Source organism: Tribolium castaneum, chromosome 2, assembly GCF_031307605.1.
Source record: "Tribolium castaneum strain GA2 chromosome 2, icTriCast1.1, whole genome shotgun sequence".
Lineage (NCBI taxonomy): Eukaryota > Metazoa > Arthropoda > Insecta > Coleoptera > Tenebrionidae > Tribolium > Tribolium castaneum.
In genome coordinates this window covers 22,817,849-22,837,599 of record NC_087395.1, presented here as the reverse complement: position 1 = coordinate 22,837,599, position 19,751 = coordinate 22,817,849, and the positions used below count along the sequence as shown (strand labels likewise).

The window sequence follows — 19,751 nt, the reverse complement described above, 5'->3', positions numbered from 1 at the left end:
ACGCGCGCAAATTCTATCAGATTCACAGTGGCCATGATTTTTATTAACAATGTTTTTCGGGACTCTACTAAACAAACTCAGTTAACTAAAAATTTTTAGAGATAAATTAATTATTTTCGTTTATTTTTTTTATCTAAGGATTCAACGCTAAAGTTTGAAGTTATGTTTCACCTTTACGTTCATCTCTTTTTCTCTCAAATCAAAAAGTATTTTTCCTTTATTATGATGTGCTCTTACGTTTACAATTTGGCGCCTTTACATACTTTTACCTTTTGCCGCATTATTTTTTTATTTCTGTCAGTTTTATGCTCCGCTTTACGTTTATACGCCTATGTGTTCTCTCAATCTCTTATTTTTGCTTACGTGTTGTTTCACTTACCTTTTCTACACTTTTTTTCATAGAAAAATTGTTACTACCCTGATCCGGGTTCGAACCCGCGACCTCCCCCGTCGTAAGTGGCGCTTATACCACTGGGCCACCGGGCCCCAGGTACTGACCGTCTTTTGCAGATATTTTAACACAAACTTTTTAAATAAATCAACATTACAAACTATATAATTGCAATAATTCACCTAAAACGCAAATACTTTCAGTTCAAAAGTCGGCGATTTAGCTCGAAAAAACATTTTCTTACACTTTTTTTCAATTTAATTCTCTAATTTTTCACCAGTTTTCATCAAAAGATACCGGGCGTATAAGTTGATTCTACAATTTTAAAATTGTTTTTATCTTTTTTGTGACTCTCAGCACGTTTTTGACCGAAAATGGACATACTTTCTACAAAAATCACCAAATGTGTGTATTTTCTAGTCAAAAATAGTGGACGCGCGCAAATTCTATCAGATTCACAGTGGCCATGATTTTTATTAACAATGTTTTTCGGGACTCTACTAAACAAACTCAGTTAACTAAAAATTTTTAGAGATAAATTAATTATTTTCGTTTATTTTTTTTATCTAAGGATTCAACGCTAAAGTTTGAAGTTATGTTTCACCTTTACGTTCATCTCTTTTTCTCTCAAATCAAAAAGTATTTTTCCTTTATTATGATGTGCTCTTACGTTTACAATTTGGCGCCTTTACATACTTTTACCTTTTGCCGCATTATTTTTTTATTTCTGTCAGTTTTATGCTCCGTTTTACGTTTATACGTCTATGTGTTCTCTCAGTCTCTTATTTTTGCTTATGTGTTGTTTCACTTACCTTTTCTACACTTTTTTTATAGAAAAATTGTTACCCTGATCCGGGTGCGAACACCCGACGTCCCCCGTCGAAAGTGGCGGCTTATACCACTAGGCCACCAAGGCCCCAAGTACTGACCGTCTTTTGCGTATATTTTAACACAAACTTTTTGAATAAATCAACATTACAAACTATATAATTGCAATAATTCACCTAAAACGCAAATACATTCCGTTCAAAAATCGGCGAATTAGCTCGAGAAAACATTTTAAATAAAAAATAGTGTGTTAGGGTCGTATAATTTTGTAAGGAAGCCTTGTCGGTGCGCCACTGTGCGGCACTGCGCGTCCGTCAACTCCGATCGATTGCCTGCGTCAGCTGCGTCCACGTCAGTGCCGTTCCATCATGAACCACGTAAGTATGGAAGACATCCTCATCGAGGAGGTCCGCCAGCGGCCCTCAATCTACGACAAAACGACCTTAGTGTACAAAAACAACCGCATCCGCGACCAGGAATGGAAAGAAGTGGCGAAAGCCGTCAACATGAGCGGTAAGTCCGTTGAACTGCAGTCACGCAACGCAGCAACCCACAAAACACCGATTACAGACGTGGAAGCGGTCAAAAAACGGTGGCGTTCGCTGCGCGACTCCTTCATCAAAATCCAGCGCTCGCTCAAACTCAACCCCAAACAAACAATCAAATGGATCTATTACAACAGACTCATGTTCCTCATACCGCACATTGAGTCTAAAGAGTGAGTCGCACTCGCGTCTTTGCTAAATTCTCCCCCAGACTTGTTATAGACGGCAGCAAACACGAAGAAGAAGACGAAGCGGTTCAAGAGGTCGAAAACGGGAGCGATTACCGGTACGTGCCGGAAGATGCCGGATTTTTCGACGCGTCAACGAGCTCAAAACAGGAAGTTTCGGCAAAACGGAAACGAAATATCGCCGACGAAGATCCGTTAATGACCGCCGATCAGTTTTTTGAAAGTTGTGCCAAAAAACTGGGCGATGCTGACGAACAATTCTTACTAAGTTGTTTGCCGGCTTTAAAACGACTGCCACCCAAGGAAAATGCCCTTGCCAGGATGAGGATACAGCAAGTGTTGTTCGAGATTGAGTTCGGGACTTGCGACCAGAGCAGTATTGTAATTACCAAAGAAGAAGTTATTGACTGAATGTACAAAACGATGCAATAAACTATTTTACTAATTTAAGAGCAATACAGTGGTTTTTGTTGTCTGACTAAGAACTAGCGTTAAGCAGGTTGATGTAAGAGTAACTTGTTTGGAAAACCTGAAATAAAAAGTAAAAAAACAAACTGGGGTGTTTCTTATCTTACCGTCAAAATTAGCAAATGGGACACGTAACTAAACGGCCCAGCGTAAATTCGAACCGGCTTCTGTGCCCTTATCGTAATCAAAATTACCCCTTTTTGGAAATCAACGTCGGTGTCGCACCACTCACTATTGTAAACCGTTGTACCAACAGAATGGAACTGAAATTTTTGCTGATTATTGTGTCACAACTCATCTAAAGTGTACAGCGTCCATGAGCCGTTGCCCACACACACAAATCACAAACACCGATTCCATCCACCCGAAGAAAATAAACGACGAATTAAAGTTAGTTGAAGCGTTCTAAAAGCTAATCAAAGTGACAAAACCCAAAAAAGCGACTTACTTTCATGACCGTGTACCCAATACAACCGAACAAAGTCCCAGCACACAAAACAATAACCGAGAACGAGTACCTGTACGTATCGTTCATAAGCTTCCCGATGGAAAGGAGCCACAAGTGGTAATCGACCCACTTGGCCAACATCTTCCTCCTGACTTCGGGCGACCGCTCCGCCACTATTTTGGGGAACAGAATCTTCAAATCCTCAACCCTTAGAATCAAATGCTCGATGGTCTCCGACATGGCAAAAGAGATGGTCCCAGCACCGCCATTCGAGTACAAACAGCAGAAACTCTGCCAGAAGTACACAAACTGCTTCATCGGTTTGTAATCAAACCTGAACGGCAGCCAGACCGGCGACACGACCCCGCAAACCTCGGTTTTGTTCAACGCCACGTTCAGGTCCTCACAACTCTGCGTGAAAATCCCAGGCCAGGCGAACACGCTGATCACGAAAAAGTACAAAACCACCGAAAACCAGCGCGACCACTGGTTCAGCTGCTTGTTGCGTTTGTCGAAATTGTACGGTTTGCCGAATTTGGTGAAGTTGGACAGGTCGGCGTAGATTTCGAGAATGCCTTTGCGGTAGATCGTGAACAGGGTTAGATAATACAAGACGCCGAACTGGCCAGCGGTGGTTTCAATCACGTGCACTTCCTCCATGCCTGTGGAACATTTTGGGAAAAGCCTGGCAAATTACCTACTCACTGATGTCGTTGACAATCAGGTGCATCACGCTCCCGTAGAGAAGGAAGCATGAGAATGTGATGAGGAAAAAGGCGGGTTTTCTTGAGGTGACTGAGGCCGTTGGCCACAGGTACATTCGCTTCAAGCGGGTGACGGTTGATTCCATCATTTTGGACGGGATTTCTCGCAGGAAATTGGATGCGGAGGCTTTTATAGCCGAGCATTATGCAAAGTGGGGGTTAATTTCAAGCACGCTTGGATGGTACATCTGGAGCGCTTTCGCAGCGGCGTTTAATATTTTATTGTTTAATTTAATATTCAAACACTAATTAATAATATTCGTGGCCTCCACTTATCGATTCCGGTTTGAACCATAAGTGTGAGTTGACGGTTTTTGGGAAAGGGTTCTGTGCGTTATAAGTCGTCAGAAAACTAAAAAAATTAACCGAAGAGATTTTTGACTAAAACGTATTAATTTATTAAAGATTTACTTGATGGATCCACTGCATGAAATATTTAAAAAAATTAGGAATATAGCTGATAATTTTGGGTAAGGAGTAACAATTTTTTTACCATACTGACGAATGATTTTGTTAATTTTAAGCAGTGGTAAAAAAGTAATAGCTGCGATTAGTGTCATTTTGGGAAAAAATATTCAAGATCGATCTGTTTGTTGTTTTCTGGAATTTTCCCCAAGTTAAATTTTTAATCCGTTTTAAAATATTAAGATATAGGTCGTGCAAAACAGGTGCTAAAGCGAGCAAAGATATCATTAATGTCCATTTAGTTGCATGCAATGTTTAATTCTTTATTTCATTTCTTCTTATGGTTTTATTGATAAATATTAAAACTGAAATTGGTATGCAAAGAAACAAGACGTGAGAACTTTGCACCTGGTTGGCTTTCCTGCCTCACGGTTTCAATTATCAGGGACATTATTAACATTTTGGTACCTTTCAGGTCGACACTATCTAGATTCGGGCGATCAAACAATAAATCGAAATTGTTATTTACAAAAGTAAAGGTCTTGGAAAGACGCTTAAAATATGATTTGTTTGACCTGTCCTTTAATTTGTTTTTGATTTTACATTCGACTGATCTAAAAATGACCCAACATTGGTTTACTGATGGTCATGTGACGATAAAACGCATCATTAGCGACCAGAACAGCATTTATCATAATTATTATATTTAATTTCTTTAATATTCAATAAAATATTAATGGTGTTAGAATTGCGATTAAATATAAAGGAAAGGGTTGACGGTGGGAGATGAGTCTGCAGTTGTGGCCACGCTTGAATAGTTTTTGTAAGGTGTTGTTAATTAAAATTTGCTCCCAATTTTAATTTTTTATACATAACTAAATTATTTGTCAATGGATTATTATGAAATTTAGAATGCACCTATTTTAGGAGGTGGTCTTTCAATTAGGAGCAAAAATTGACCGTTTCTTATTTAAAATCAAGCCAAATTACCACTGGATCATTAAACCTTGAAAAATAAATGGCCACACAAAAATTAACCAAATCGCTCGCCTGATCCATGGAAAAAATTAAATTTTGTTGTTAAAAACTTGATCCAAATTTTGAAAGTATTTGAGCAGTCACCTTTTGAAACAATTGATGAAGCAGCATTTTGTGCACCATTGAAAAAACTGTCACAAGTGTTGGAAAAGTGAAATTGTATTAATTTGGTGAAATTACTTTAAAAACGAACAATAGCAGAAATTTTTGTGTTGTTGAAAAAGAAAAAATATTCGTCTATGGAAAGTGTCGTTGGACTTCAGGTGAAATGTTATTCAAATGAAGCCTTCATGAAATTTAAAGTTCAAAAAATCGGCAATAGCTTGAAGACACAGAAAGCGTACGTGAACTAAATCGAGTGAAAACAAAACACATCACTAAAAATAGTTGGGGCTGTAATTAAAGATTTTGAAGACCATGAGCGTACAAAATATCTCCAAACTCTTGAACTTTCAAGTGTTTAGAATTTTTCAGTTTTTCAGTTTTTTAGTCCTTTTTGAAAGAATTAAAGCATCTAGGTAAAAGTGAGTCAAAAATATTGTTTTTTAACTCTGGTATGGGTGAGAAATGCCACTTTTATCACGTTTAAAACACACTTTTTTTTCTTTTTTCAATGAAAATAAACGTTTTTTCAAGGTTGAGTTTTTTCCTACAGCATTTTTTATTGCGGATGAATTTTTTAATAAAAGTCTTAAGTGATTTAACATTTTAAAAAGGCATGAAACAATTACGTTTTTACGACTTGAGTTGTTGCATTAATTGGATTTTAATCCTTGCCTTCTATAATATCTACATTTTAAATTTCATAAAAATCTGTTAATAAATATCTGAGATATCAGGCTCGAAATCTCGCACCCCAGAAAAGAAGGAGAGAAATCGTCATAAAAAGACGAATAAATAATACTAATGCCAAAATTTTCCATCTTGAACGGTATTCAAGAAAAGATCGTTTTAAAATTCCAATTACTAACTTTTATCGTAATTTTAATGTTTATCAAATAAAATAAAAAATCAAAATTGGGAGCAAACTTTATTTTATCAACATAATTTTGTACTTCAGACAATTACAATGAAGTACATTTTAATGAAAAAAACCATTGCCTTTTTGTCCGTCACGGGCTTTTGGCCGAAAACGAAAGAATCCACCAAAACTCGCGCATTCTGCATCCTCTTCTCCAGCTCGTTCCTCTTATTCGGAAGCCTCGGTTACTTAATAGTTTACCGTAAATTCGGTGAGTTCCGCGTGCGTGAATCCCAACTCTGACATTTTCCTCAGGGAGCGACGACATAGATTCCATCGAAACCGCCACAAGCCATTTCGGAGTGCTATATTTCATGTTCTTCTGGATTTTGAAGCGAGACGGTCTAGTCCACATTGTAAACCTACTGTCGGATTTTTCCAAATTCGGGGAACCGCGCTTTTTCAACGACCGCAACCGGCAGCTGGACTACCTCCTGCAGTACTGCATTTTCGTCCTGAGCGTGGCCACAGGCGGCGTGTTCCTGTGCCCGATTATCTTCGTGAAAAACTGCGAAATGGTGAAGCAGGAAAAGAACCTGACGAAGGTTTGTGGCCTGGTGTCTAATGTTTGGGCGCCGTTCGATTACAGCGAATACCCGATGAAGCGCGTGGTCTCGCTTTGGGAGAGCTATTGCTGTTTTATTAATTTTGGGTGCGGGGGAATCATGTCGTTCACCATGATCAAAACGATGGAGCATTTGCACATAAGGGTTGAGCAGTTAAAAGACATGTTTCCCGACGTCGTGAATGAGAAAAACCTGGCTGTGAGGAAGCAAAAGCTGGAAAAGTGGGTGAAATACCACTTGCACCTTTACGATATTGGGGAGTTGATGAACAACACGTATCGCTACTGTTTGTCGGTTATTGTTTTGTGTGTTGGTATTCTGTTTGGATGTATTGGGATCTCCACCATGCAGGTGAGTTCTGACAATTTTTAATTGTTATATTTTTGCAATATTTATTTAACTCCAGCCTGGGTCTAGTCACAATTCGCTTTTTCTCTTCATGGGATGGTTTCAGTCAATTTGTATCCTGTGTATGGTTGGCCAACGTTTGCTGGATGTGGTAGTGACGTTATTTCACTATAAATTGAGAAATAAAATGTTGGTTCCAGTTTTTATCCGTGGGAGTGATGGCTTATGACAGCGCCTGGTACGAAAAGGACGTTGATTTCCAAAAAGCTGTCCTTATGATTATGATTCGGGCTCGTAGACCGGTTCTTATTTATGCAGGACCGTTTACTAATTTGTCTCATTTATTAATACTAGGGGTAGGCAAAAAAGTCTCATTCTTATTTATTCTTTATTATTATTTTGTTATGATTGTTATTTATTTATTATTCTTGTACTGCTTGTTCTAGGTACTCCAGACTTCGTACTCTTACATCAACTTGCTCAATGCAAAATAAACACGTTTATTTACATCACTTGTGAGTTTGGAATTGTAATTATCACACATCACTTCACCAGTAGCAAAAATAAAGCCACGGCGTAAAGGTTTTTGTCTTATTTATTTCCCACTCCTTTTTTTCAAAATGTTCCATGAAATTCACCTAAATTTATTGGCAGTCTTGCTAATTTGCCACAGACGCCAAAATCAAAGATGTTTTCTACGAATTAAATTAATTACAAACTTATTATTAATTTTTCTTCTAAAATGTAGCAATTACTTATTGAACAAAAGTTGAATTAAATAAAAAATCACATTATTTATTCGTTTATGATTGTCATATTTATCCCAGTCTAACATTTGGGTGCAAGTTTATTCATAGTACAACAGGGAAACTAAAAAAGTGTGGCAGAAATAATTTTTGCGCAGTGTTTTCATTACCCGCTTAAATAAACCTTTCTTTGCAGGATAGAAAATGTTATATCGTATAGAATTAATAAACACTAAAATCATATATTCAATAAAAACTTTATTAAAGAAAATAACAAATTGCTCATAATTAATATTATTAATAAGTGAACACTATAAAGCTATAAAATGTGATTAGATTTTTCACTTCTTTATAAACAAATGTGTAGTTTCATTGACTGCTGGATGTGATCCTCTCTCAATTTTTAATGCCAGTGTCAGTGTAGAAAACTAGGGCAACAAATGTGTTATAAAGCTATATTAGTTCAAGTACTACCGAATTTCTAAAACAAATAATTAACACGCCAAAACCATTGATATACAAAAAAATATTAGTCATAATTTAAGATGGTATACCTTTACACCGTTTTAGCATAGCTGGCGTAATATTTTTACGCATTTTTAAAGCATTTTGAAATAAAAAAATGTCTAACACACGTATTACTTAGTTAAGAGTTTCTGTTCTGTTCTGTTCTGATGTTAGATTTATTTTTTAAAAGACAGTCGAAACCTCGGTCAAAAAGTTTTTCTTATTTTCAGCTGAAAATCAAACACTTATTTTTTTTCTGTAAATTATTTATGAATTTTCAATACTCGCCGCTTAAAAATTAAAAAAAAATCACAAAAATTCCAGATAACTTCCAACAATCCTGAAATAATTCCTGCAATTCCAATTCTTAAATTACTGCCGATAGAAAAAATCAACGTAACATTTGTTCCAAGTAATTCTAAATTATTTAAGAAAGGTTTTTGGTACCTCTCAAGAAATTCCAGTAATTCACAATTAATTCTAGTAATTTCCAAATAATTCCAAAGTAATTCCGTAAATTCTAAAACTAATTTTGATAGCTGTTCAAAAAAAAATTAATTTCATAGTACTCGTAAATATGGAAATTAAATAAAGATTTCGATAGAAAAATCACTAGTTTTAGGGCAGTATTTAATTAAAATATGAAAAAAGTATTTTATTAAATTTAGTTACGTTACGAGTACTTGCCGTCTCACATGACCATCTTGTTTAGTTAAAATTTTTGGTAGATTAAATCTAGACTAGTGCAATTAGCAATAGAACAGTAACTTATTAAGAGTGTGTTAAGCTTCTGACTAAGTATCTGACACTAATCTGTGCCAAATTTACGATGTAGCGTTTAGGAGATTAATGTAAGAATAAGCGGATTGAAACACCTAAAACAGACGTGAAAAAAATATGTTATTTTTAAATTTTCAACCTACGCCCAAGAGTAATAACATGGACAAATGAGTGAAAGGCCCCACAGAAATACGAATTGGTTTTTGTGAGCGAATCAAAATCATAAGAACAGATTTCTGAAACGCAACATCCATGTCATACCATCTACTACTGTAAACTGCAGTTCCCACTGACAAGCTCTGAAAAAAAAGTTAACACGGTTCAAGACCAAAATCCTGCTTGAAAGGAAAGAGTTACAATCTGTACAAGTAAAATAAACAAGTTTCAAATAAAAGTTGTGCATCAAACAATGAACAGTAAAAGTCCTCAAACAGCCAAAGTTTCAAAACGGGTTTCGTTTCCAAAAATGTGCTAGACAGGAAAATTAGGTACCGAGTCGAGTAGCCGTTGACCCCACATACACAAAAACGCAATAGACGGGAACCAACCGAAAAACAGGCAAATTGAGTTGATTTGACTTGCCGTCGACTAAAAAACTTGCCTTAAAATTTTGCATCCAAAAATTAGACTTACCTGCAGCATGGAGATTCCAATGCAGGCAAAAAGCGCTCCCACACACAAGACAATCACTGACAAACTCCACTTATAGGCATCATTCATCAGTCTTCCAATCTCAAAAAGAGCCAAGTGGTACCTAACCCAGTTTTTCAGCATCTGTTCCCGAATGCGTGGATTTGGTTGGTCCAAAATTTTCGGGAAAATATATTTCAACTGTTCTATCCTTATAATTACATGCTCCATTGTTCCAACCATCGTGAGAGCACCGATTCCACTGCCAACGTAATTCATGACACAACAGTACACCTCCCAGGCAAACACCAAATGTTTCCGGGGATACTCATTGTAATCAAAAGGCAACCAAACTGGTGCTATTAACCCGCACGTTTTCGTCAAATTTAGCTGCTCGTTGGCCTTATGACACGAATCTATGTAAATCACAGGCAAGGCGGCCACAACAATGTTGGCAACGATCAGAATTAACACGATACAGCTTAGACGATAATTGAGTCTTGTGGAGCGTTGGTCAAAAAATGGTGGTTTTCCAAATTTCGAAAAATCGGACAACAGCTCGACAATCTCCACGATGTCGTTGCGTTTCCACGTGAAGAGGATCAAATAATACAACACTCCAAATTGACTAGTGATAGTTTCGATAGAATCTATTTCACTGCTCCCTGCCGAAATTTTTGTGATTTTATGACTGGTAAAGGTGGACTTACCAAACTGGCGATTTACAATCAAATAGAAAAGAATTCCAAAAAAAAGAAACGAAGTTGATAGGATGATCAAAAAGGCGCTTGCCTTTGACGATTTTGGTGACCTTGGCCAAAACCCCATGAGTGTCAAGTAGGTCAAGATTTCAGTCATGATGGCGTGGCCCATCTTGGATTATGCCGTTTCTAACTAAATTAACTACAAACAAGCTGAGCTTTTATATGGGAGTACATATGACGTGGACTGTACCCATCTGGGGGTAATAATAGTTTCTACCTCCATTGACACCTGCATCGCTTTATGAAAAATTTAATTTTCTGATGAGGTGTCCTCTTCTAGTGCCGTCTACTATTCATATTTTATTAGCAAAAAACTCTCATTTTTAGTCTCATTGTTTGTGAAGTTATAAAAGTGACCACAACAAAGCGTCATAATAAAATTGGTAAGTTTCACGCAAAAGTCAAAATTGTCGTCACAGATGCACAGTTCTCACCGTGTCCCTTGTTTATTTCAGTATTTGTGAATAAATGCATAGCGAAACAATGAGAACAAAAATTAAGACCAAATAATGTTGCATGTTCAAGTTAACTGTCTAATAATAATGTGGTTGTTAGCTTTCGCACCTGCTATTTACCACTTGTCTTAATATTTTACAATGTACTCCAAAGAAACAAAAGTACGTTCTGTAATTCGATAGCTTTTATTAAAGAAATACACATTTTTTATTTAAAAAAATCTTTATTTGCAATGGGTTCACAACCTCTTAAAGAAAAAACCTACGTAAAACATAAAAAACTGCTATAAATATTTAATGATGGAAGTATAAAATAATATATAAATGTATAAAAGAAACCTCATAATACCTTTTAAAAAATAAACATACTTAGAAAACAAGGTCTTTGAAAACCGTTTAACTGCAACTATAACCAATATTACACTGTAGTAAAAATGGTGGATGCGCCGGAATATTAATTCTGCGTTGGACTTAAATACTATTGTCTTTAATACAAACATTGCATATTTTTATAGTGTTTCAACGAGTTGGTAAAGCCCTTTGTGACCTTTAAATGTAATGTCGCACAGTATTATTTGTTCAGAAGTTCTAAACTATACCATGTGATCATTTAAATTTGTAATAAGAGTAAGCTTTAATATTTTTTTAACTTGTGAGAAAACGCTAATTATCATAATTAATCAAGCCGAAGAGTCAAATATTAACATTTCGAAGAATAATATCTTATTATAATATATTTTTTTACTCTTTTTCCGCTAGTATATCAATCATAAAGAAAAAAAACCTCCTACTCTAATTATAAAATTTCAATAATCGTATGATGCCTATTTTCAAAAGCCTTAGTTTCTATTTTTTATTTATATTTCAACTTTTTCAACCGTATTTCAAAAATAGTTAAATGTAATTCGGTGAAATAAAGAATTAAAAAAACATCACTGAACAGAGTAATATAAAAATACATAGTTAGTTGTTGAATATCTTTCATTTTAAGAAAAAGCCAAACAAAAGAAACGTCATGGCAATCAAAAATATAAAGTTCTGTTTGATTTGTTATTTTAACCAGACTTGAGTAATTAAAAAAAATTAAATGGCTCTTACGACAATTTACTTCACTTTATAACAATTATTAGCGTCTTCTGAAAAACAACTTATGATTCTGAATTAACAAAATGTAATTACTACTCATTTGAGTTATTTTTTTAATATATTTTACCATTTCTGAAATACAATACAGTGAAACCTCCCTTAATAGACACCTCCGAACAACGGACACCTCTTCACAACGGACATTTTTGTAGAAACGTAATAAATATAATAATAATAATAATAATAATAATAATAATAATAATAATAACAGTACTTACTTACTAATTTTGGAGAAAGCAAAACAATAACGTAATTAATGATTGATGAATAGTAAGTAACATAAATTACATAAAAAAGATATAAAATTACGAATAGAAAGACAGCTAGATCGCGAGAAAACTAGATAAAAATCATTTATTCTCTAATAACATGGATGTATAAAGTAACAAATTCTATATTAAAATTTACATCTCCCATTAGTAGACACCTCTCCACAACGGACAATTTAAGATTCCCCATCGGTGTCCGTTGTTGAAAGATATTACTGAAAATGGTGTTATGCTTCTATTTGTTCAAATTTGTCTAATTTATTAAAAATTATACTTACCTCAATATTAATTACTTTTTTTACAATCCTTTGGACTAAATTATACAATTACCTTTAAACAGTTGACTTTGTATAGCCATTAATAATTTTTTTTAATAACAAAATGATTACTAAGGCACATATTTACTGAAAAAGAGACTCAGTTCCAGCGAGTACATTTATTTTAAAAGAATTTAACAAAATTCCGTTTTTTCTTTGCAAGAAGAATTGGTATTTAAAATTTTTACATTAAAATGTCAAGATTTACGATACCTGTTGTATCCGACGTTTCATTTACGTGTGTAAAATTTATTTAATTATTCGGTGAACACTTTTATGTATTTTATTTAAGAGGAAGTAAATAAAAAAATAAATTAAGAGAAATTTTATTTAATATCTTAATATATTACAGCAATTTAAGGTAGATAATCAGTCTTTTTTTCTCAGTGTGCAAGAAACGTGAGCTGAAACCTGTAAAGATTTAAAAGTGATGTAGTGGGTATTAGTTGCTTTTTAACTTAAACAAGTATCAAAACTATTTAACCTCTTGCACTGAGAAGATTAATATACGAGTAAGCCGTCTGAAGGACCTGAAACAAACAGTAAGAGCATGAACCCAAATAAGAGAGTTGGAGTTACGCTTAAAATCAGTAAATGAGACAAGTAAGAAAACGGTCCAGTGTAAATCAGAATTGGTTTTTGTGACCGAATTAAAATCATATGAACAGACTTTTGAAACGAAACATCCATGTCGTACCATCTGCTATTATAAACTGCAATTCCAACTGATAAACACTAGAACAAATTTAAAATTTGAAACATTAGCACTGAAATTTACTACCGTGTCAATCAGACGCTGTCCGCAAACGCTCAAAACAATAAGCGACTGAAACCACCCTAAAAAAAGAAATACAGAATTGTTACTAGACGCGCTCTGCAACAAAAAAGAATTACATTAATTAAATTTTACATTGGTCAAGACTCACTTGCATCGTGGAAACTCCAATGCAGCCGAAAAGAATCCCAACACATAAGACAATAACTGACAAACAGTATGTGTAAGTGGCGGTCATTAGTTTCCCAATACCGAAAAGTGCCAAATGATATTGGACCCAGTTTTTCAGTTTTTGCTCTCTAATGTGTCGGTTAGCTTCGTTCAAAATTTCCGGAAACATGAGTTTCAACTGCTCGATTCTTATAATCAGGTGTTCCATTGTTCCGACTAAAACCAGAGAACTGATCCCACTGCATGCGTACGTTATGATACAACAGTATCCTTCCCAGGCAAAAACCAAAAATTTTAGGGGATACCCATTATAATCAAAAGGTAACCAAACTGGTGCCACTAAACCGCACGTTTTCGTCAGGTTTAGTTGCTCGTTGGCCTTATGGCAGGAGCCTGTGTAAATCGCCGGCAAGGCCACCACGCCTACGATGGCCACAAAAAGACAAATCACAAAGTAACTCAAGAGATAATTAAGCCTTTTGTTGTGCTGGTCAAATAAAGGTGGTTTCCCGAATTTTGAAAAATCAGACATCTGGTCGATAATCCTCACAGTGCCTTCACGTTTCAGCGTAAAAAACGTCATGTAATACAATACTGCAAACTGACTGGTGACGGTCTCGATTGAATCGATTTCATTGCTCCCTGACAACATTTTAAGGAACTGGATTTACACCAAGAATTTGGACTCACCAAACTTGCGGTGGACTACCAAGTATAACAAACTTCCAAAGAAAAGAAACGAACTTGACAAAATGATCAAATAGGAGATTGTTTTTGTTGATTTTCGCGATCGGGGCCATAAACCCAAAAGGGTGACGTAGGTCAGAATTTCGTTCATTATCACATGCCCCATTTTGTGGGATCTGACTAAACTGAATTTGAGCTTGTTGCACTTTTATACGGCGGTGTGACGTGGAGTCGTCTGGCTGGGGGTAATGATAGTCTCAGGCGCGATTAACATCAGCATTTCTTTATGAAAAATTAAGTTTTCTAATTGTTGTAATTTGTAATAATTCTTGAGTGTTAGTCAAAATAAGTACCCCGAACGTATTTTTTAACAAGATAACAGCATGACAATTTCACAGGTTTACACGCAAGTTTGAGAATACGTAACAGGAGCACAGATGTCGATTTTTACTACATTTATGATTAAGGTAAAAACTAAAAAGTGGATGTGCATGTCGTGCAACGCGTTCTCTAATAACATGTTTCCTCCGTCTAACGCGTAGCATTTATTACCATAATATTTTAATTCTTCTAATAAATAATTTATTGAAATGAGAGTATAATTGAAGAATCATTTTTTACATTTCCATAAAAACTATTTTTTGTACGAAAAATTATTCTCGAAGGAAAAATGCTTCGAATAAATTCAAATAGTTCGATGTGCAAAATTGGTGGATGCGCCGGGGAAAACCGTGTTATCAAAAATTAGTAATAAAAACGCGATAAAATGTATTGTAATATAATATGTTCGTAGTGTTTGCTAATCAGTACTATAATTAACAACATTTAGCAACATAGAATTAATTAGTGCAAACACTGGAAACTGGGATTTTCGTCTTCCCGAGTACAAAATTTATCGACTAAGGGGGTCATTCACGAAACTTATCTGCAAATCGTTACTATAACTGCAACTTGCAATTCCGTTACCGAGGCTTATCGAGATATTTGCAACCTAATTCACAAAAAAATTGCAAGCTATCGGTACCTTACCGGATAGTTAACGAGTTGTTTATAGCAACGCAAGCTGAATTGCAAATCCATTGCAAATCTAAATGTCACTTAGCAAATTGTCAAAACGAAAATTAAATTTATTATCAAAAGATGTTAAAAGTAATGGTGAAAACCTTAAAAGGCCAAAGATAATCCAATTATTTCAGCTATTGGGACCGAGGTATTGACTGGAAAAATAGAAAGAAGCTGTTTGTAACTATTTTTTTATCTAGTTTAAGGAACGGAACGTACACACGTCATGAAAGGCCGTTCGAATTTCACAGGTCTTGAAACGTATAACGTATGATCCTGTGGTGTCTCCTTTTAGAAGTTTCACAAAAGGGTTACATCGACAGAAAAAAATTATATTATTATATTGGTGGTTGTGACTGCGATGAAAATAAAATGAACGAGACAGTTACTTTTTTTAGAGATAATCTAAACTACCACCGTATACAATGTATTTAAATTTTGAATAAAATATGTATACTCGTAATAAAATTTTGATTATACGTTATTCTTCAGTTAACGATTTTTTTTTTTTGACTACTGACCGAGTCCGTGAAACACTTGTAGCATTTTTTATCAAACATTGAAGAAACCACCCATCTACCCGATCAGTCCAAATTTAAAATAAAAGCTATTATAAAAAAATTGCACCCTAATATTTCAGCTACAAATTTAGCAAAAACCATTATTTCACTAAAGATTAAAGTAGTAGATTTATTTTCAAGTTCCTTTTACTTGCAATCAAGTAAAAAGTTGATAAAAAATTCAACTTGCAATTACTTTGCGGCAAGGAACGAGGTACCGCAAAATACAAATGCTTATCTGACATTTGCAAGTGTTTGCAAGTTTTGATGAATTACTTTAACGAGTGCTAACGGTTGCTATGGATAGTAATTTGCAACTTTTTCGTGAATTACTTTAACGACGATTGCAAGTTATCTGACACTACCGAGCGTTATCGAGTTTCGTGAATGACCCCCTAATAAATTAAAATCTAAACGTATCAAACATACAAAGTGATTCGTTTTGAAGATACTAGTTTAAGTAAATGTGAACTTGTTGAAATATTAAATAAAGGTAGATATAATAATAAATACAGTAAAACCTCTCAACAGCGGACACCAATGGAGAACTTTTAATTGTCCGTTGTAGAAAGGTGTCCACTAATAGAAGCTGGACATTTTAATACAGGTTTTCCTAAGTGTCCGTTGTAAAGAGGTGTCCGTTATTAAGAGAGGTTTCAATGTAATTACATATTGCACAATTTTATCAATAGAAAACAGTAAGCAAGTGTAACAGAATTTGTCAATTAAATTGTATTTCTAGCGCTTATTTAAACGTACAGGTTCAGAAACGCTAACGAATTCCAAATTCTTTTTCGGTTCTTTTTGGGCAAACAAAAAAACTGTTGTTTTTTTAGTGGGACTGGACACAAAACAAAGGATCTAAATAAAAATGCGACACATTTTTAATGCCCTTTATTGCAAAGAAATTGATCAGCCAGTGGAGAAATAATACTTTGTTACAGTGCAGCCAAGATTACATCACATGTACAGACTAAAATTAAAATGCGTGACAGGTATAACTTATCAAATATCTTTCAATTTAAAATAAAACTTAGACACCTTATACAAAATTAATAATTTTTTATTTGAAAAAAATTAAGTAGCTTTTCAACAACAAAATAATTACTAAAAGACCTAAACAGTATTTTGATTTGAGCTAATAATCAAAGAATTTTTGATATTAAAAAAAATAAAGCTTCTTAGTGTCCTTACGAATTTATAATTTTTAGGTCAGGATATATTGCAATACTTTTGTGCAATATTGTAGAAGAAACGTGACAGCTAAAATCTGAAAAGATCTAAAGGTGATCTGGTGGGTTTTAGTTAAAGTTTGAGTGGTTTTTAACTTAAAAATGTGTCCAAAACTATTTAACCTTTAGCACCGAGAAGGTTAATATATGAGTAAGCTGTCTGAAAGACCTGAAACGAACAGTAAAGCGATTTCAATAAGAGTAAGTCTTACGCTTAAAATTAGCAAATGAGACAAGTAGGAAAACGGCCCTGCATAGATCAGAATTGGTTTTTGTGACCGAATTAAAATCATAAGAACAGACTTTTGGAACGAAACATCCATATCGTACCATCTGCTACTGTAAACCGCAATTCCGACTGATAAACACTAAAATTAAAATTTGTAAAGTCAGCACTAAATAAAACTTGCTACCGTGTCAAGCAACCGCTGCCCCCAAATGCACAAAACGCCAATCGACTGAAACCAGCCAAAAAACAGAAACACAGAATTGTGACTCGACGCACTCTGAAACCAAAGCGAGTCACTTTTAATTTTTTATCAGTCGAGGCTAACTTGCATCGTGGAAACTCCAATGCACCCGAAGAGAATTCCAACACATAAGACAATAACTGACAGACAGTACGTGTAATTGGAAGTCATTAACTTCCCAATGTCGAAAAGTGTTAAATGGTATTCGATCCAGTTCTTAAGTTTTTGCTGTCTGGTGTGCCGATCGGGTTCGTCCAAAATTTCCGGGAACATAAGTTTCAACTGCTCGAACCTTATAATCAGGTGTTCCATTGTTCCGACCAAAACCAGAGCGGCGATTCCACAGCACGCGTACGTCATGATACAGCAGTAAACTTCCCAGGCAAAAACAAAATTTTTTCGGGGATACTCGTTGTAGTCAAACGGCAGCCAAACTGGTGCTATTAACCCGCACGTTTTCGTCAAATTTAGTCGCTCGTTGGCCTTATGGCAAGAATCTATGTAGACCACGGGCAAGGCAACCACACCCCCGATGGCCACCATGAGGACTAGCACAAAGTAGCTCAAGAGGTAATTAAGCCGTCTGTTGCGCTGATCGAAAAACCGTGGCTTTCCAAATTTTGAAAAATCGGACAACCGCTCAACAATCTCCACAGTACCTTCACGTTTCAGCGTAAAAAGCACCCAATAATACAGTATTCCAAACTGACTGGTGACGGTTTCGATTGAATCGATTTCATTACTCCCTGCCGAAATTTTTAAGGAACCGACTTTTACGCTAAAAGTTGGACTCACCAAACTTGCGGTGGGCAATCAAGTAAAACAAACTTCCAAAGAAAAGAAACGAAGTTGAGGAAATGATCAAATAAGCGACTGTTTTTGTTGATTTTCGCGATCGGGGCCATAAGCCCAAAAAGGTTAAATAAGTCAGAATTTCGTTCATTATAACATGCCCCATTTTCCCGGATGTGACTAAATTGAATTTGAGCTTGATGCACTTTTATATGGCGGTGTGACGTGGAGGCGTCTGGCTGGGGGTAATGATAGAGTCTCTGGCGCGATTAACACCTGCATTTCTTTATGAAAAATTAAGTCTTGTGGTTAGTTGTGACACTTCCGAGTGGCGAACGCAATCCATATTTGTCAGGTGAGGTTTCAAGACTTTCAAAATCGTTCCTCAAGACACCAGAAGTAAAAATCTGATGATTTTTAAGAAGATAACAAGCTCACATGTTTATACAGCCAAGCAAGTTTGATTAAAAAATACGTCACAGATGCAAGGACGTCGTTTTTTTACCACGTTTATGATCAAAGTACAAATAAAAATGTGTATGTTGCCCATCGTCCAACGTAGTCTTTAATAATACGTCTCCTCCGTTTAACACCTAGCATTAATAAGAAAATAACGCGGCAAATGGTAAAAGTACGTGAAAGCGCCAAATTGTAAACGTAAGAACACATCCTAGTAAAGAGAAATTACCTTTTGTTTCGAGAGAAAAAGAGATGAACGTAAAGGTGAAACATAACTTCAAACTTTAGCGTTGAATCCTTAGATGACTTACTTCTAAATTATAAAAAAAATTAAACGAAAATTTCTAATTTATATCTAAAAATTTTTAGTTAACTGAGTATGTTTAGTAAAGTCCCGAAAAACATTGTTAATAAAAATCATGGCCACTGCGAATCCAGTAGGATTTGCGCACGTCCACTACTTTTGACTAGAAAATACACAAATTTGGTGATTTTTGGAGAAATTATGTCCATTTTCGGTCAAAAACATGTTGAAAGTCACGAAAAAAGTAAAAACAATTTAAAAATTGTAGTATCAACTTATACGCCCGGTATTTTTTGATGAAATCTGGTGAAAAATTAGAGAATTAAATTGAAAAAAAGTGAAAGAAAATGTTCTCTCGAGCTAATTCACCGACTTTCGAACTGAATATATTTGCGTTTTAAGTGAATTATTGCAATTATATAGTTTGTAATGTTGATTTATTTAAAAAGTTTGTGTTAAAATATCTGCAAAAGACGGTCAGTACTTGGGGCCCTGGTGGCACAGTGGTATAAGCGCCACTTACAACGGGGGAGGTCGGGGGTTCGAACCCGGATCAGGTGTAACAATTTTTCTATGAAAAAAAGTGTAGAAAAGGTAAGTGAAACAACACGTAAG

General features: G+C 35.2%; 6 protein-coding genes across 9 annotated transcripts; 2 read left to right on the top strand and 4 right to left on the bottom strand.

Moving 5' to 3' along the window:
* The first annotated feature begins 1,505 nt into the window (after positions 1 to 1,505).
* LOC103314284 (transcription factor Adf-1) lies at positions 1,506 to 2,506 on the top strand. Its single transcript, XM_008199899.3, has 3 exons — positions 1,506 to 1,732; positions 1,790 to 1,937; positions 1,976 to 2,506. The coding sequence occupies exons 1-3, from the start codon at positions 1,588 to 1,590 to the stop codon at positions 2,361 to 2,363; spliced, it is 681 nt and encodes a 226-aa protein (XP_008198121.1). The 5' UTR covers positions 1,506 to 1,587; the 3' UTR covers positions 2,364 to 2,506.
* Positions 2,376 to 3,749, bottom strand: LOC103314254 (odorant receptor 76). Its single transcript, XM_008199722.3, has 5 exons — positions 3,574 to 3,749; positions 2,869 to 3,530; positions 2,730 to 2,825; positions 2,528 to 2,683; positions 2,376 to 2,481 (listed from the first exon to the last, which is right to left on the bottom strand). Exons 1-5 carry the CDS (start codon positions 3,719 to 3,721, stop codon positions 2,431 to 2,433), a joined length of 1,113 nt encoding a protein of 370 aa, XP_008197944.1. The 5' UTR covers positions 3,722 to 3,749; the 3' UTR covers positions 2,376 to 2,430.
* Positions 3,750 to 4,803: 1,054 nt separating this feature from the next.
* LOC103314253 (odorant receptor 77) lies at positions 4,804 to 7,591 on the top strand. Its single transcript, XM_064354898.1, has 6 exons — positions 4,804 to 4,865; positions 6,136 to 6,307; positions 6,352 to 7,013; positions 7,069 to 7,161; positions 7,211 to 7,366; positions 7,457 to 7,591. Exons 1-6 carry the CDS (start codon positions 4,824 to 4,826, stop codon positions 7,502 to 7,504), a joined length of 1,173 nt encoding a protein of 390 aa, XP_064210968.1. The 5' UTR covers positions 4,804 to 4,823; the 3' UTR covers positions 7,505 to 7,591.
* A 424-nt stretch (positions 7,592 to 8,015) lies between these two features.
* Positions 8,016 to 10,552, bottom strand: LOC107398656 (odorant receptor 67c). 2 transcript variants are annotated; one of them, XM_015983504.2, is made up of 5 exons: positions 10,384 to 10,552; positions 9,677 to 10,338; positions 9,536 to 9,631; positions 9,187 to 9,342; positions 8,016 to 9,138 (listed from the first exon to the last, which is right to left on the bottom strand). In XM_015983504.2, exons 1-5 carry the CDS (start codon positions 10,544 to 10,546, stop codon positions 9,088 to 9,090), a joined length of 1,128 nt encoding a protein of 375 aa, XP_015838990.1. In that variant the 5' UTR covers positions 10,547 to 10,552; the 3' UTR covers positions 8,016 to 9,087. The 2 variants fall into 2 exon arrangements, with proteins under 2 accessions (XP_015838990.1, XP_015838991.1); XM_015983505.2 differs by lacking the exon at positions 9,536 to 9,631.
* A 2,382-nt stretch (positions 10,553 to 12,934) lies between these two features.
* Positions 12,935 to 14,481, bottom strand: LOC107398651 (odorant receptor 67c). Of its 3 annotated transcripts, XM_015983497.2 has the most exons (6): positions 14,261 to 14,477; positions 13,835 to 14,212; positions 13,551 to 13,786; positions 13,406 to 13,498; positions 13,204 to 13,359; positions 12,935 to 13,154 (listed from the first exon to the last, which is right to left on the bottom strand). In XM_015983497.2, the coding sequence occupies exons 1-6, from the start codon at positions 14,421 to 14,423 to the stop codon at positions 13,104 to 13,106; spliced, it is 1,077 nt and encodes a 358-aa protein (XP_015838983.1). In that variant the 5' UTR covers positions 14,424 to 14,477; the 3' UTR covers positions 12,935 to 13,103. The 3 variants fall into 3 exon arrangements, with proteins under 3 accessions (XP_015838983.1, XP_015838982.1, XP_064210916.1); XM_015983496.2 differs by having other exon boundaries at positions 13,551 to 14,212; positions 14,261 to 14,475; XM_064354846.1 differs by lacking the exon at positions 12,935 to 13,154 and having other exon boundaries at positions 13,260 to 13,349; positions 13,551 to 14,212; positions 14,261 to 14,481.
* A 2,276-nt stretch (positions 14,482 to 16,757) lies between these two features.
* On the bottom strand, positions 16,758 to 18,539 carry LOC107398710 (odorant receptor 67c). The gene is made up of 5 exons (XM_015983843.2): positions 18,377 to 18,539; positions 17,666 to 18,327; positions 17,525 to 17,617; positions 17,324 to 17,479; positions 16,758 to 17,280 (listed from the first exon to the last, which is right to left on the bottom strand). The coding sequence occupies exons 1-5, from the start codon at positions 18,537 to 18,539 to the stop codon at positions 17,230 to 17,232; spliced, it is 1,125 nt and encodes a 374-aa protein (XP_015839329.1). The 3' UTR covers positions 16,758 to 17,229.
* Between the last annotated feature and the right edge of the window lie 1,212 nt (positions 18,540 to 19,751).

What these genes read in the sequence shown, in the direction of transcription:
- LOC103314284 (XM_008199899.3), top strand. Translation starts at nt 1,588, where the DNA reads ATGAACCACGTAAGTATGGAAGACATCCTCATCGAGGAGGTCCGCCAG. An exon ending in GAAAGCCGTCAACATGAGCG is followed by an intron (nt 1,733 to 1,789) that starts GTAAGTCCGTTG and finishes CACCGATTACAG; the next exon opens with ACGTGGAAGCGGTCAAAAAA. An exon ending in CCGCACATTGAGTCTAAAGA is followed by an intron (nt 1,938 to 1,975) that starts GTGAGTCGCACT and finishes ATTCTCCCCCAG; the next exon opens with ACTTGTTATAGACGGCAGCA.
- LOC103314254 (XM_008199722.3), bottom strand. Translation starts at nt 3,721, where the DNA reads ATGATGGAATCAACCGTCACCCGCTTGAAGCGAATGTACCTGTGGCCA. An exon ending in TTGGGTACACGGTCATGAAA is followed by an intron (nt 2,826 to 2,868) that starts GTAAGTCGCTTT and finishes ATTAGCTTTTAG; the next exon opens with AACGCTTCAACTAACTTTAA. An exon ending in CCCATTTGCTAATTTTGACG is followed by an intron (nt 2,482 to 2,527) that starts GTAAGATAAGAA and finishes TTTTTATTTCAG; the next exon opens with GTTTTCCAAACAAGTTACTC.
- LOC103314253 (XM_064354898.1), top strand. Translation starts at nt 4,824, where the DNA reads ATGAGTCTGCAGTTGTGGCCACGCTTGAATAGTTTTTGTAAG. An exon ending in AATAGTTTACCGTAAATTCG is followed by an intron (nt 6,308 to 6,351) that starts GTGAGTTCCGCG and finishes CATTTTCCTCAG; the next exon opens with GGAGCGACGACATAGATTCC. An exon ending in GCCAACGTTTGCTGGATGTG is followed by an intron (nt 7,162 to 7,210) that starts GTAGTGACGTTA and finishes TGTTGGTTCCAG; the next exon opens with TTTTTATCCGTGGGAGTGAT.
- LOC107398656 (XM_015983504.2), bottom strand. Translation starts at nt 10,546, where the DNA reads ATGGGCCACGCCATCATGACTGAAATCTTGACCTACTTGACACTCATG. An exon ending in GATTGTAAATCGCCAGTTTG is followed by an intron (nt 10,339 to 10,383) that starts GTAAGTCCACCT and finishes AAATTTCGGCAG; the next exon opens with GGAGCAGTGAAATAGATTCT. An exon ending in CCATGTTATTACTCTTGGGC is followed by an intron (nt 9,139 to 9,186) that starts GTAGGTTGAAAA and finishes CGTCTGTTTTAG; the next exon opens with GTGTTTCAATCCGCTTATTC.
- LOC107398651 (XM_015983496.2), bottom strand. Translation starts at nt 14,423, where the DNA reads ATGGGGCATGTGATAATGAACGAAATTCTGACCTACGTCACCCTTTTG. An exon ending in TTGGAGTTTCCACGATGCAA is followed by an intron (nt 13,499 to 13,550) that starts GTGAGTCTTGAC and finishes TTTTTGTTGCAG; the next exon opens with AGCGCGTCTAGTAACAATTC. An exon ending in CTCATTTACTGATTTTAAGC is followed by an intron (nt 13,155 to 13,203) that starts GTAACTCCAACT and finishes TGTTTGTTTCAG; the next exon opens with GTCCTTCAGACGGCTTACTC.
- LOC107398710 (XM_015983843.2), bottom strand. Translation starts at nt 18,539, where the DNA reads ATGGGGCATGTTATAATGAACGAAATTCTGACTTATTTAACCTTTTTG. An exon ending in TTGGAGTTTCCACGATGCAA is followed by an intron (nt 17,618 to 17,665) that starts GTTAGCCTCGAC and finishes CTTTGGTTTCAG; the next exon opens with AGTGCGTCGAGTCACAATTC. An exon ending in GGCAGCGGTTGCTTGACACG is followed by an intron (nt 17,480 to 17,524) that starts GTAGCAAGTTTT and finishes TTTTAATTTTAG; the next exon opens with TGTTTATCAGTCGGAATTGC.